Consider the following 12,321-nt stretch of genomic DNA (forward strand, 5'->3'; position numbering starts at 1 on the left):
GTATAGGATGGAGTGGAATGAAGCAGCCGCTCCACCCTAGCTTTAAAGCAGTGGTAACCAAGTCAAAGGTCACTGAGGTCAGAAAGGGACCGTCACATCTTTTCAACCGAAATGCTAATCTCAACTAGAAGTGATAACTATATCACAGCATCGCTGGGGAGAAAACAGTAATTCTTCCTGAAATTGTCTGGTACAACAGATCAAAATGCAGCACTCATTTTTAAGGTTCACATTTGGACCAGTGTGAGTGAACCACCTTTGTATTTGTATGAAAGATACCAGGTGATGTGAAAAAGAATCCAGGGAGAAAACTAACTTAAGTAGATTTATATTAAACACCACACCAAGATGCACACATTTCATTTGCAAACTTTACTGAACACTTGAATACAAAGATTGGGAAACCAAACTGTTTAGTTGAACATAAGAATACAAAAATGATTCACCATAAATAACCATGAAACATGAGTGCTTATAATGTATGTGTTACTGCTAATGGCATAAGAGCCTTGGTGAAAATGCACATTATCTTTGCATATGCTTACAGCCACAGAATGGAACTCTCAACACTAGTTACACTTTTATTTCTGAAGCAGTTTTATTCAGTTGGCCACATTATAGTGATATACTAGACTCAAAAGGAACAAGATTTGTTCAACTATAAGGGAATTCCATCTTCATTCAACCTTTCAGAGAAGACATTCCAGCTCGCATGATTTCATCAACCAGGAGAATATTGCTAGCAATTACAGTACTGAAAAACAAAAATACATGTTATGCAGTTTTGTTCAATTTTACAAGAAACAATGCAAAATTTCCAGTCCCAAATGAAATTATATATTGCTGAAAAGAGAGATGTTGCTGAAGCTTTGTCTTGCACTCACCAGGACAAATGCAAGAATACCAAATTTCAACAATCACAATTTATACTGTAGGAGGAAAAGTGCTGGTTCACCATGGCAATGCCTCTGCCAATGGGGAACTGTAGGCCTTGAACTTCTGTGGAATAGCAATCAGAGTTAGACTGCCACTCTGCTCCTAACTTCTTACTTTAAAATACAGCTGTTCCTTCCTCACCTGACCTTTCGACTCAGGCCGGGTGAGAACAGTATAGTGCAGCGGGTTCCCAAGGCCTCGTGCTGAGAGCAGCAGAGTCAAAGTTAAGTTTCTTCTGTGTCTCCTGCCAACACAATATGGCTCTGCAAGATGGCCACCGATAATAATCTGCACGTGCACACTGGTCTACGCATGTGCAAGCATCCAATGACGTGCACACATCAGTTTACCCAGCACACCTCTAACTCATTTTGCTTTGTAACTCGGTTATTATAATAGATTGAGGATTCCATGGATCCCACGCATCATTTAGTTGGCAGATTGCTAGGGACATCGAACTCAAACATTTTGACATTTGAGAAAGTGTTACATTATTTTAGGGGGAGTGACAGAAACAATCCAGAATTGATACTGAAGGCCATTGCTTCAACTCTAATGATTTTTGTCGTCTCACAATTTATAAGCACTGAACAAATGTTGCTAAATATTAAGTGATTTGAAAGATTCAGTCAAGACGGGGAAGAAAACTGTTGCAATGTTGTACTGAGCTCACTAATTCTTGTGGTTTAGCCTGCCTTAAAACATCTGCATATTCAGTCATGTTCTCAAATCTCTTCAGTTTACGAAAGATTAATGAATTAATGACGATGCAGAACTAAATATGATATTGCAAAGTACTGTCAGCCACTTTATTTTTTATTCATTTATGGGATGAGAATGTCGCTGGCTGGGCCAGCATTTATTGCCAATCCCTAATTGCCTTTGAGAAGGTGGTATTGAGCCGTTGTCATGAACCGCTGGACATGTGGTGTAGGTACACCCACAATGCTGTTAGGAAGGAAGTTCCAGGATTTTGACCCAGCGACAGTGAAAGAACGGTGATATATTTCCAAGTCAGGATGGTGAGTGACTTGGGAGCGGAACTTCTAGGTGGTGGTGTTCCCATCTATCTGCTACCCTTATCCTTCTAGATGGTAGCGGTTGTGGGTTTGGAAGGGGAGTTTCTGCAATGCATCTTACTAATGGTACACACTATTGCCACTGTTCAACAATGGTGGAGGGAGTGAATGTTTGTGGAATGGGTGCCAATCAAGTGGGCTGCTTTGTCCTGGATGGTGTCAAGCTTCTTGACGTTGTTGGAGCTGCACTCACGCAGGCAGGTGCAGAGTATTCCATTACCTATCGGGCACATGTGGCTGCCAAGACAGCTGGCGATTTATATTGTGCTTTTGGATGGTTCCAATTGCAGGGCAATTGTTGTGCAGTCCTTACTTGGGGACTTCCGGAGGAGGGTTCCCCAGCGCATCTTTGGGGTGCCCCCCTGTTACAATGCCCCAGAGCTTGGAAGTTACAGGCCATAGACTTCCTGAGTAGTTAAAAGGCTTGAATAAATTCCTTTGTTTGTAGAGAACATGTCCCTGCATATGAATGTATGTTGCTTCTTGCAAACATAGATGAGTCACATGATGAGCTTGACTGACATCTTAAATTGTTAGTGTAGCTGTTAGCATCCTCAGGATTGTTCAGTAAGTGTTGCCTAATCACAATCACAACCATGAGTAGACGCTTTGTTTTCGGTTTTGCAGGTGCAGGCTGGTTGAGTATGGTTGTACTCTGCCTATTATGAACAACTAAAAGGAATATGTTGTTAGATTCAATCAGCTAATCTCTGTGGTTATGGCATCACACCAGCACTGAAATTTATACACAAGATTGTTCAGTTATGGGGTCTTTCTGGACTAATGGTAGCATACTGTTAGTGGAAAATACCACTCGCATACCTGCTGCAAAGTAACAGCGTGAAATATTTCCTCAACTTGTTGTTTAAATTTTTGAGATACCTTTGCCTTTCCAGAGTCATTTGATGTAGACTGGACACATTTTTCAGGTCCAAAAGTGGCGGTCTTTGGCCTATTTACAAGCTTGCGCGGCACATAGCGAACAATGATCTGATCAGGATAGTCATTACCCCACAGGATAGCTTTGAATATGCTCTATTTCTGCTTCAAACTTTCAAGGTGAGCAAATGGCTAGGGCCCTACTTACAAGACTGCTAATAAAGCTAAACTTTTAGCATGTGGAGCTTTACAAATTCCAACGTGTACAATGACCAGTGAAGACAGGTTTGCAGTAGACAGTAGTGGAGAACCCACTGGAAGATTTCTCAACTAACATGTCGAGTAACGTTAGACTGCTCCATCTCAAGTGAATTTGAGTGTGGGGTGGAGCACGTTGAGGCGTGTAAGAAAATCCTTATATATGGCTGCAGATTCAAACATTGAAATCAGAAATATGTATGAGCGAGGGTCAATTCATCAAAAAACAGTTTCTTGTGGAAATCAGCAAAAATGTGGCGAGCTCTGCACCGAGAGGGGATCCCATGGCGATATCATCTATTTGGCATAGATAGAGTCTTTTCACACTGGTACTATGCAGCAGCTATGAGAGTGGTATTTTCCACCAACAAGATGCTGCCGTCAGTCCAAGAAGATATTCTGCCTACCACACAATTGAACAACGTCATGTATAAATTTCAGTGTCAGTTCAATGCCAGGTGCACATGCCATATACCCCAGTGACTGGCTGATTGAATCAAACAGCACCTTCCTTTTGGTTGCTCATAATAGGCAGGGTATGGACTGTACTCAGCCATCCAATGCTTGCAAAACCCAGAACAAAAGGTCTTCTATTAGATGTGATTCCAAATTGAACAACATTTGCTGAACAATCCTGGGGGTGGTAATAACCAATTAAGACAGTCAAACTAGAAAAGTGGCTCACTTGTGCTTGCTACAAGCAATGTCCATTCATATGCATGAACCAGTTCTCTGCAAGAAGGACTATGTTGAAGTCTTGCACCTTTTTTGAATTACCCAAGCGCTTGGGGTCCCTATAGGCTCCTGTTGCTTTTGCCATGGAAATGCCTGAAATTTGGCATACTGGTGTTTATCCTGATGGATGCAAGACAATGCTTTGGCAACATGTCTCTTTTCAGCAAATTCTAGTCTGATGATGCCAAATGTTTGATTCTTAATGTCAGTGATTCTGCATCACTTGATCACACAATTATTGTTTACTTATCACAACTCACTGTTTTCTGTCCTTACACCAATATTTTTTATCCAAGTTGATGCTGACTCTCCTATTCCCTGATCCTCAATTTTGTTAACCAACCTTTTGTGTGGTTCTTTTTGTCAAATGCTACCTTAAAATCCATACAGACATCAATTGCTTTGTCCTGTCAAAATCCTGTTACGTCATCAAAAAAGTTCAATCTGTCAAACATGATCTGCCTTTTAAAGATGTGTGCTGGCTCTTAATTAACTCAATCTCTCCAAGTGCCTGTTAATTATCAAATAAAATCCCCATCTTTCACAAGGTTAATGCAAGGAACCTTGAAGGCCATTTGGATGCCATCAATGATGTCTTACACACGAGGGTTTTCAGTGGAGGCTGCAACCAATCAAGCAAACGCCTTCCTTCCTAGCACTGAAGGCACTGCCTTTTGCAAACATAGCTTGACACATGTGTGCTTTGATGCAGTAGGTATCTCCTCTGGTGGCTTGGCAGGATCTGGTGTTAACCAAGCTTCATTTTGCGGTAACAGCTTCCAAGGGAGGAGCCACACCTGTTTGAGACAGCTAATAGTTTCTCCTGTCTGTAGAATCAACGTCAGGAAATTCAGAGTGGGATTTCATTTGCCCAAATCTATAGATATGGCCACATACATTCCAAGCATCATGCTTTGCAAAAGTTTTGCACCATTAGCGAAGCCTTGTAAGATCTGGGTGATATGCAATCCCAAGCAAGATAAAATTCTGTTCACTTACCTCGAATGAAGCAGTTGTTTCTTGACGTTATAGTTATCCCAAACCCCAGCTTCCCCTGCTAGCATTGGTTCACCTGTGAAAGATAAAATATTGAAACAGAGACAGATATCAATACAGAAAAAACAATTCATTCATAAAGCCGTCCAGTTCTTTCCTGTGAACAGGATAGGATCTATAACAAGGAACAGGTCTTGATGCTGTGACAAAATTCTATAACAATTCACTTTACATTTGTATATCACTTCATTAAATTATTAAACTGGTACTTCATTTACTAACTTACCAGTGTTTAAATTTACACCAACAAGTTGACCTGATGCAGAATATTCTGTCTGAATTTTTACAAGAGTCTCTTGAGGATCATATCCAGAGTTTTGTGCAAGTACCTGAAACAAACGGTTATTAATTATTTGTTCTGCAAATATTGTGAGCAGTGTTAGAATGACAATATCTTATTCAAATTGAGGTTTTGTTTATATTCATTCAGGGGATGTGGGCATTGCTGGCTAGGCCGGCATTTATTGCCCATCCCTAGTTGCTCTTGAGAAGGTGGTGGTGAGCTGCCTTTTTGAACCGCTGCAGTCCATGTGGTGTAGGTACACTCACAGTGCTGTTACAAACTGAGTTCCAGGATTTTGACACAGCGACAGTGAAGGAACGGCGATATATTTCCAAGTCAGGATGGTGCGTGGCTTGGAGGGGAACTTCCAGGTGGTGGTGTTCCCATGTATCTGCTGCCCTTGTTCTTCTAGGTGGTAGCAGTCATGGGTTTGGAAGGTGCTGTCCAAGGAGGCTTGGTGAGTTTCTGCAGTGCATCTTGTGGATGGTACACACTGCTGCTACTGTGGGTCAGTGGTGGAGGGAGCGAATGTTTATGGATGGGGTGCCAATCAAGCGGGCTGTGGACGGTGTCAAGCTTTGAGTGTTGTTGGAGCTGCACTCATCCAGGCAAGTGGAGAGTATTCCATCACACTCCTGATTTGTGCCTTGTAGATGGTGGACAGGCTTTGGTGAGTTAGGTGCGAGTTACTCATGGCAGGTTTCCTAGCCTCTGACCTGCTCTTGTAGCCGCAGTATTTATATGGCTAGCCCAGTTCAGTTTCGGTTAATGATTAGATTCTGTCTTGTTGGAGATGGTTATTGCCTGGCACTTTTGAGGTGCGAATATTATTTGCCACTGGTCAGCCCAAGCCTGCGTATTGTCCAGGTCTTGCTGCATTTGGATATGGACTGCTTTCCAAAGCAAAAGCTACAAAGCTAAAAATATCTATTCTCTTCGCAAGCAGGAAACATGGCAACAAGCAAAACTAGTTTACAACTATTATGCTTGCAGGCCAGAACATCAATTTTTGTTACGATCCAGTTAGGGACCAGTAACTTTTGTTGTTGACAAAATTTGAAATCCCATTTACTTACTAAGAGAATAAAGTCACAAGATTGCACAGTTTTAAACAAAAAGAAATTTTATGGTACGGTCAGCAAAGTAAACAGGTCAACATTAATATCCAGAATTAACATGAGGTAAACATGAAAAAACAGGCAAACTACACAGACACACACACAAACTGCACATTAAATGGCAGACACCAAGACAGTTTCCATGAATTTCTCGGCAATCCACCGAGTCAGTCATCACCGAGCCACAAAAATTCTTTGAAACTAAGTCTTCCTCATGAGGAATTTCAGCTCTTCTCCTTCAAAGAGCTAACCTGACCCCCAGCTTTACTCCACCAGAGTTCCAAGAATACAATCCTCACCCAATAGGCACAGTATTCTAGATCTCTGTTAGATTTGCTCCCAGGTCCATCCTTGGTCTTCTTTCCCAGTTGAGCTGACCTACTACTACTACTCCCTCTGTGTTAGCCAGTCTACACTCCAGCGTGTAAGCCTGGGAAGGTCCCAGCTGCTCAGCCATGCTGCTGCCAATAACTGCTCCTGGGCTTTCTTGAGCTCCCAGCCTCCTCAGCCAACAATAGCACCTCAGTTGCGTGGAGCCAACCTTCCTCTTCATCTGCTCTCAACTCCCTGTAACATGGGGTCCTTTCCATGTCCTAAAATCCCAATCCCGTGATCAGAGAGTATGAACCCTCTAAGCAGATTGTCCTTGTGGCATTTCCACCTTGTCCCTCTCTGTGCTTGTGCTGGAACTCCTAACGTGCCAGGAAGTACAGTCCTTGGCCTCCACTCAGAAAACCCATGAACCCAACCATATAGATTCCTTTGAACAACTATGAAACCTTGTCCTACAAGGCTTCCTTCATTCCTTGGTACACTCAGACAGGAATGCAAATCTACAAAACTATTCAATGCAGTGTAAGAAAATAGTTGTTAGCAGGTTGGGGCTTGGAACCTCAGTTCTGATTTAAAACAAAGCTCATTCATAAAATCTTTTCTTTCAATCACGAATGCTCTCATTAGTACTGGTGTTTGGAGAGGAGGCAAAGACATACAATCAGTATTAAAACAGGTGTAGAAAAGGGAGTCACTTACCTTGGGAATAACCAACAGAGCATCTGCAAATGCTTGCACTCCCAACTGTGCTCTGCCCTTTATGCTGGCCTTGTGTTTGATCAAACCATCTGCTACAGCAACTTCAAATGCACCTGCACCTGCCACTACACAACCTACGAAAAGGCAACAAATACCAATTTTACTACCATTTCATCCGATTGCTACACAAGAATTGGCTCCCTAGATGCCTCCAAGGTAACTAAGCTGTACAGTGTGTTACTGAAATGACAGCCAAAACATTTGTTTGTGCAGTTGAGATCACTGAAGTGCTGCTAAAAGCTTTTCAATGGGCAGAGGGAATATGAAAATATGAAGTAGTGAAGATTTCTAATTTTAATAAATTAATATTTTAAGCTTTTGCATGAAGAATAGTCAGATAGGCACAGTAATGCAGGGCTGCCAGTGCCAGTATCTCAACACATGCAACAATCCCCAGAAAGAGAGAGAAATAAATCTACATAAATCATGGAGCTCATTTGATCCTTTGACACAAGATGCATTTTTAGAACTTGTAATGGTACCAAAACCAGCTCTACCAACAATTAAACATGGAAGCTATCAAGTGTGAGATAAGTATTACAGTTAACAAATTCCATACAAAATTCGGTTTCATTACTACATTAAACGACTTAATGTAACTTGTCGACAGAAAACAAGTGTTTCCTCAGTCTCTTGAGGCTTACAGAAGCCAAACTTGGAGCTCCAGACACACTTTTTCAGGCTTATGCTCCACATGAGAAAAACTCAGATGGTACTTCACATCAAGACAAGATCTCAAGTCAGCAGGAGAAATTGTACCTAATTCAATATTTATATTAGAGTTCAATAATTTAAATTAGTCACTTGCCATCCTCAATTGCATTCTTAACAGCACGCAGACCATCACGCACTGCATCTTTGATTTGTGTTAAAGTGTGCTTGTTTGGTCCCTTGAGAAGCAGTGTTACCGACCGAGGATTATCACATCGCTCAACAAAGGTGAACTTCTCTTCACCCTGTATTCAAAAGAAAAATATTTATAACATTCTTCGCAACACAAGAGATCTGAACGCAAGATGGTTCATAAAAACTGAAAATGCTGCAAGTACTCAGTAAGTCTAGTAGCATCTATGGAGAGAGAAACAGAGTTAACAGGGTTCCAGGATCTGCAGTATTTTACTTTTATTTTAGTCACCAAAAAGATGGTTTCAAGGAAGTTTCTCTTGAAGATAATCACAACAGAACTTATGACACACAGCTCCCCTATTCTGAATAGATTCTTTACATCTACTTGAGGAAGCAAACAGATCTTGGTTAACATCACATTTGAAAGATGGCATGTCTGACAATACAGTAATCCCTCTAGATAAGTATGGTTCTCAAGCCCCTGGAGCAGGTTGGAACAATAACCTGACTTAGAGACAGGGTGCACCGACTGAACCAAAGCAGATACCTAGTGCCGTAGGCTCGCTTGCAACTGCCTTCAATTTTCTTACAGCAAAGTACACAACTTCCAGTGAATACATATATTTCACATGATGAATGCAACTGACAGCCAAATCTTAATGCTCTGACAAAGTATACAGGACATAAAAGTAAATACTGTATCACAGTATAAACCAATAATTAATTCTATTACAATGGAGAGAAAAAGTGAATTGCACCACCTACCAATGTGTGCTCATACACAAGTCCAGCGTGTCCCAAGCACTCTGGGGTGAGATCCTCCACAGAATTCATGGCAATGCCTCCACAAGCAAGTGTCAGTCTGAAATGTTTAAAGTCATTAGGTCAATGATCTAATCAGGTCAGAATCCAGCTACTTCCTATTGCTTTTAGGTGTACATTGTAAAATAGCACTGCCCTAAAAGGTTCACACCCCTAAAATCAAATTACCACTGTGTGTAACACCTTCTGACATAGACAAATGCCCCAAGGCACTTCACAAGTCAGTGGGTCAACAGGAAATTTTAGGAGTGACAAAATGTTCTGTCATAGGTGGGTTCTAAAAGGATTGTCAAAAGAGGATAGGGAGGGAATTCCACAAGATACAGTAATTCACTCAAGTTCAAGGAGGTCTATGCTTCTTAAGCCACAAAATAGTTTGTAATATCTGGGAGAAAAGCTTAAGGTAGAAATTTCCAATAATTCAAACCGTAAAATACTAAATACTCTTTGCTGCCAACTTAATGATTTTTACCCATTTTCCTAATATTTTCATAAAAATTAATTGGCCAAACATGAATGGAAAGTTGTCTCAAGTGGTGTTCCACAGGGCTCAGTGTTGGGACCCTTGCTGTTTGTGTTATATATTAACGACTCGGATGTGAATGTAGGGGGCATGATTGGGAAATTTGCAGATGACAAAACGATTGGCCGTGTAGTGGATAGTGTAGAGGATAGCCATAATCTCCAAAATGATATAGATGGGTTGGTGGAGTGGGCAGTTAAGTGGCAGATGGATTTTAACATAGAGAAGTGTGAGGTCATACAGTTAGGGTGGTCAAACAGTTACAGGGATTACACAATAAGTGGGAATATACTAAGAGGGGTAGATGAAGTGAAAGATCTTGGTGTACAAGTACACAGGTCCATGAAGGCAACAGTTCAAGTAGACAAGGTTGTAAAGAAGGCATATGGAATGCTCTCCTTCATTGACAGAGGTATAGAATATAAAAGTAAGGATATAATGTTGGAATTGTATAAAACACTGGTGAGGCCACAACTGGAGTAGTGTGTGCAGTTCTGGTCACATTACAGGAAGGACGTAATAGCTCTGGAGAGAGTGCAGAGGAGGTTTATAAGAATGTTGCCAGGGTTAGAAAAGTGTAGCTACGAGGCGAGAATGGATAGGTTGGGGTTATTTTCCCTGGAACAAAGAAGGCTGACAGGTGACTTGATTGAGGCGTACAAAATAATGAGGGGAATAGATAGAGTTGACAGGATAAAATTGCTTCCCTTGATGGAGAATTCTAGAACCAGGGGACATAGATTCAAGATAAGTGGCAGAAGGTGTAGGCGGGACAAGAAGAACTTTTTTACGCAGAGGGTAGTGGGCGTCTGGAATTCGCTGCCCAAGTAGGTGGTAGAGGCAGAAACTTTTAAAAAACTCTTCTAAAAAAGTACCTGGATCTGCACCTAAAATGCTATAAGCTGCAGGGCTATGGGCTGGGTGCAGGAAGGTGGAATTAGAAAGGGCACCTAGGTGTCCTCGGGCTGGCATGGACAAGATGGGCCAAATAGCCTCCTGTGCTGTAACTTTTCTATGGTTCTATGTAAATCATTAAGCACTTGAAAGATCTAGGACAAGGTTCACAATCAGGTACAAGATCTCACTGGCACTGCTGTGATTCCATGGCTATTTTTCAGCTCTGTGGGTGTTTGATATTTACAGAAATCCCTTATTTATTCCGAAACCATGGACAAAGTTGGGAGTCCGAGCATGTGCAGATGCACTGTTGGTTATTCCCAAACACATGACTCTGGATTATTACCTGAGCCATGTGCCAATCGACAAAGGGTCAAGGAGATTAAAGAATTAAACGCTTGGCTCAATGAGTGATGTGAGAAGAAGGGGTTTAATTCATCGGGGCACTGCACTAGCATCAGTACTTGGAAAGAGCGAGCTGTTTCGTTGGGATGGGCTCCACATAAACAGGCTGGGATCAGTGACCTGACTATTCGTATAACTAGGGCCGTAGATAGAGCTTTAAACTAATGAGAAAGGATTGGAGTGGGGGAGGGGGGGTCAGGACAAGACAATAGAACAGTGTAGCAATTTGAATAAAGAGAAGCAGAGTGGAAAAGTAAAGGACAGAGTTGAATGACAATAGTGCATCAGCAAGTAAGGTCCATCAAAATAACAGCTGTTTAAAAAAAATAAATAAAAGGCTCACTAACTAAATGTGCAAAACATTCACAAAAAGATAGACGAACCACTGGCACAAATAGGGATAAACAGTTTAGATGTAATTGTCATTACAGAGACATGGTTACAAGTTGTCCAAGGTTGGGAAATAAATATCCCAGGATACACAAACTTTCCAAAAGACAGGCAGAATTGAAGAGCAGCCTCAATAGTAAAGGTTAACACAAGGACAGGAGTAAGAAAGGATCTTCACTTCGAAGATTACACAGAGAGCCAGTATAGGTAGAGATGAGTAATAAAAAGGGTCAGAAAATGCTGGAGGAGTAGTCTTTAGGATCCCTGACAGTATAACTACTGAGCATTGGTACGGAGATTATCAGAGATCAATATAAATAACAGTGCATTAAACAAGGAATTATTGGAGTTCCAAACAAAGACAACGGCTTTAATCTTCATACAAACTGGATCAATCCAGTTGACGAGGGTGGTCTGGAAGATGAGTTTGTAGAATGTTTTCCTGAAACAACACATTGTGAAACCATCTAGGGATAAAGCTATTTTAGATCTAGTATGGTGTAATGAGGCAGAGTTAAGTAGTAATATCATAGAAAAAGATTCGCTGGGTATAAGTGATAATAATAAATGAATTCCATATTAAGTGTGAAAGTGACATACTACAGTACCAAACAAGAATCTTAATCTTCAAGCTGATTACGTAGGTAGGAGGGGGTGGTTGCTCATTTTGGTAAAGTAGACTTAAAAAAAAAAGATATGCCGATATACAATGGGACGCATTTAAAAAAAAATTCAAAATGTTCAACAAATATACATGCCATTAAAAACCAAAAATTCAGCAAGAATGATCAATCCATGGCTTAATAGTGAAATTAAAGATGGTATTAGATAATAAGGATTGGAAACCAGCAAGGAGACACCAAAAAAGGGGAAAAAAACAATGTGAGTAAACTATATGAATATAAATCAGAATGCAAGAGCTTTTACAAGTATATAAAAAGGAAAGAGGAGCTAAAGTTCATGTTGGTCCTTTAGAGACAGGGGCAAGAGGAATTATCATGA

General features: G+C 41.0%; 1 protein-coding gene across 2 annotated transcripts in view; it reads right to left on the bottom strand.

The window, feature by feature from the left end:
* Nucleotides 1-357: 357 nt before the first annotated feature.
* cct6a (chaperonin containing TCP1, subunit 6A (zeta 1)) overlaps nucleotides 358-12,321 on the bottom strand; it is a 41,561-nt gene continuing 29,597 nt past the window's right edge. For both annotated transcript variants that reach the window (XM_041198315.1, XM_041198317.1), the window contains 6 exons: nucleotides 9,048-9,144; nucleotides 8,245-8,392; nucleotides 7,377-7,510; nucleotides 5,170-5,272; nucleotides 4,887-4,959; nucleotides 358-754 (listed from right to left, as the gene is read on the bottom strand). In XM_041198315.1, the coding sequence (XP_041054249.1) occupies nucleotides 682-754; nucleotides 4,887-4,959; nucleotides 5,170-5,272; nucleotides 7,377-7,510; nucleotides 8,245-8,392; nucleotides 9,048-9,144 (628 nt within the window). In that variant the 3' untranslated portion in view covers nucleotides 358-681. The remainder of the gene's footprint in view (nucleotides 755-4,886; nucleotides 4,960-5,169; nucleotides 5,273-7,376; nucleotides 7,511-8,244; nucleotides 8,393-9,047; nucleotides 9,145-12,321) is intronic.

Source organism: Carcharodon carcharias, chromosome 10 (genome assembly GCF_017639515.1).
Source record: "Carcharodon carcharias isolate sCarCar2 chromosome 10, sCarCar2.pri, whole genome shotgun sequence".
Taxonomy (NCBI): domain Eukaryota; kingdom Metazoa; phylum Chordata; class Chondrichthyes; order Lamniformes; family Lamnidae; genus Carcharodon; species Carcharodon carcharias.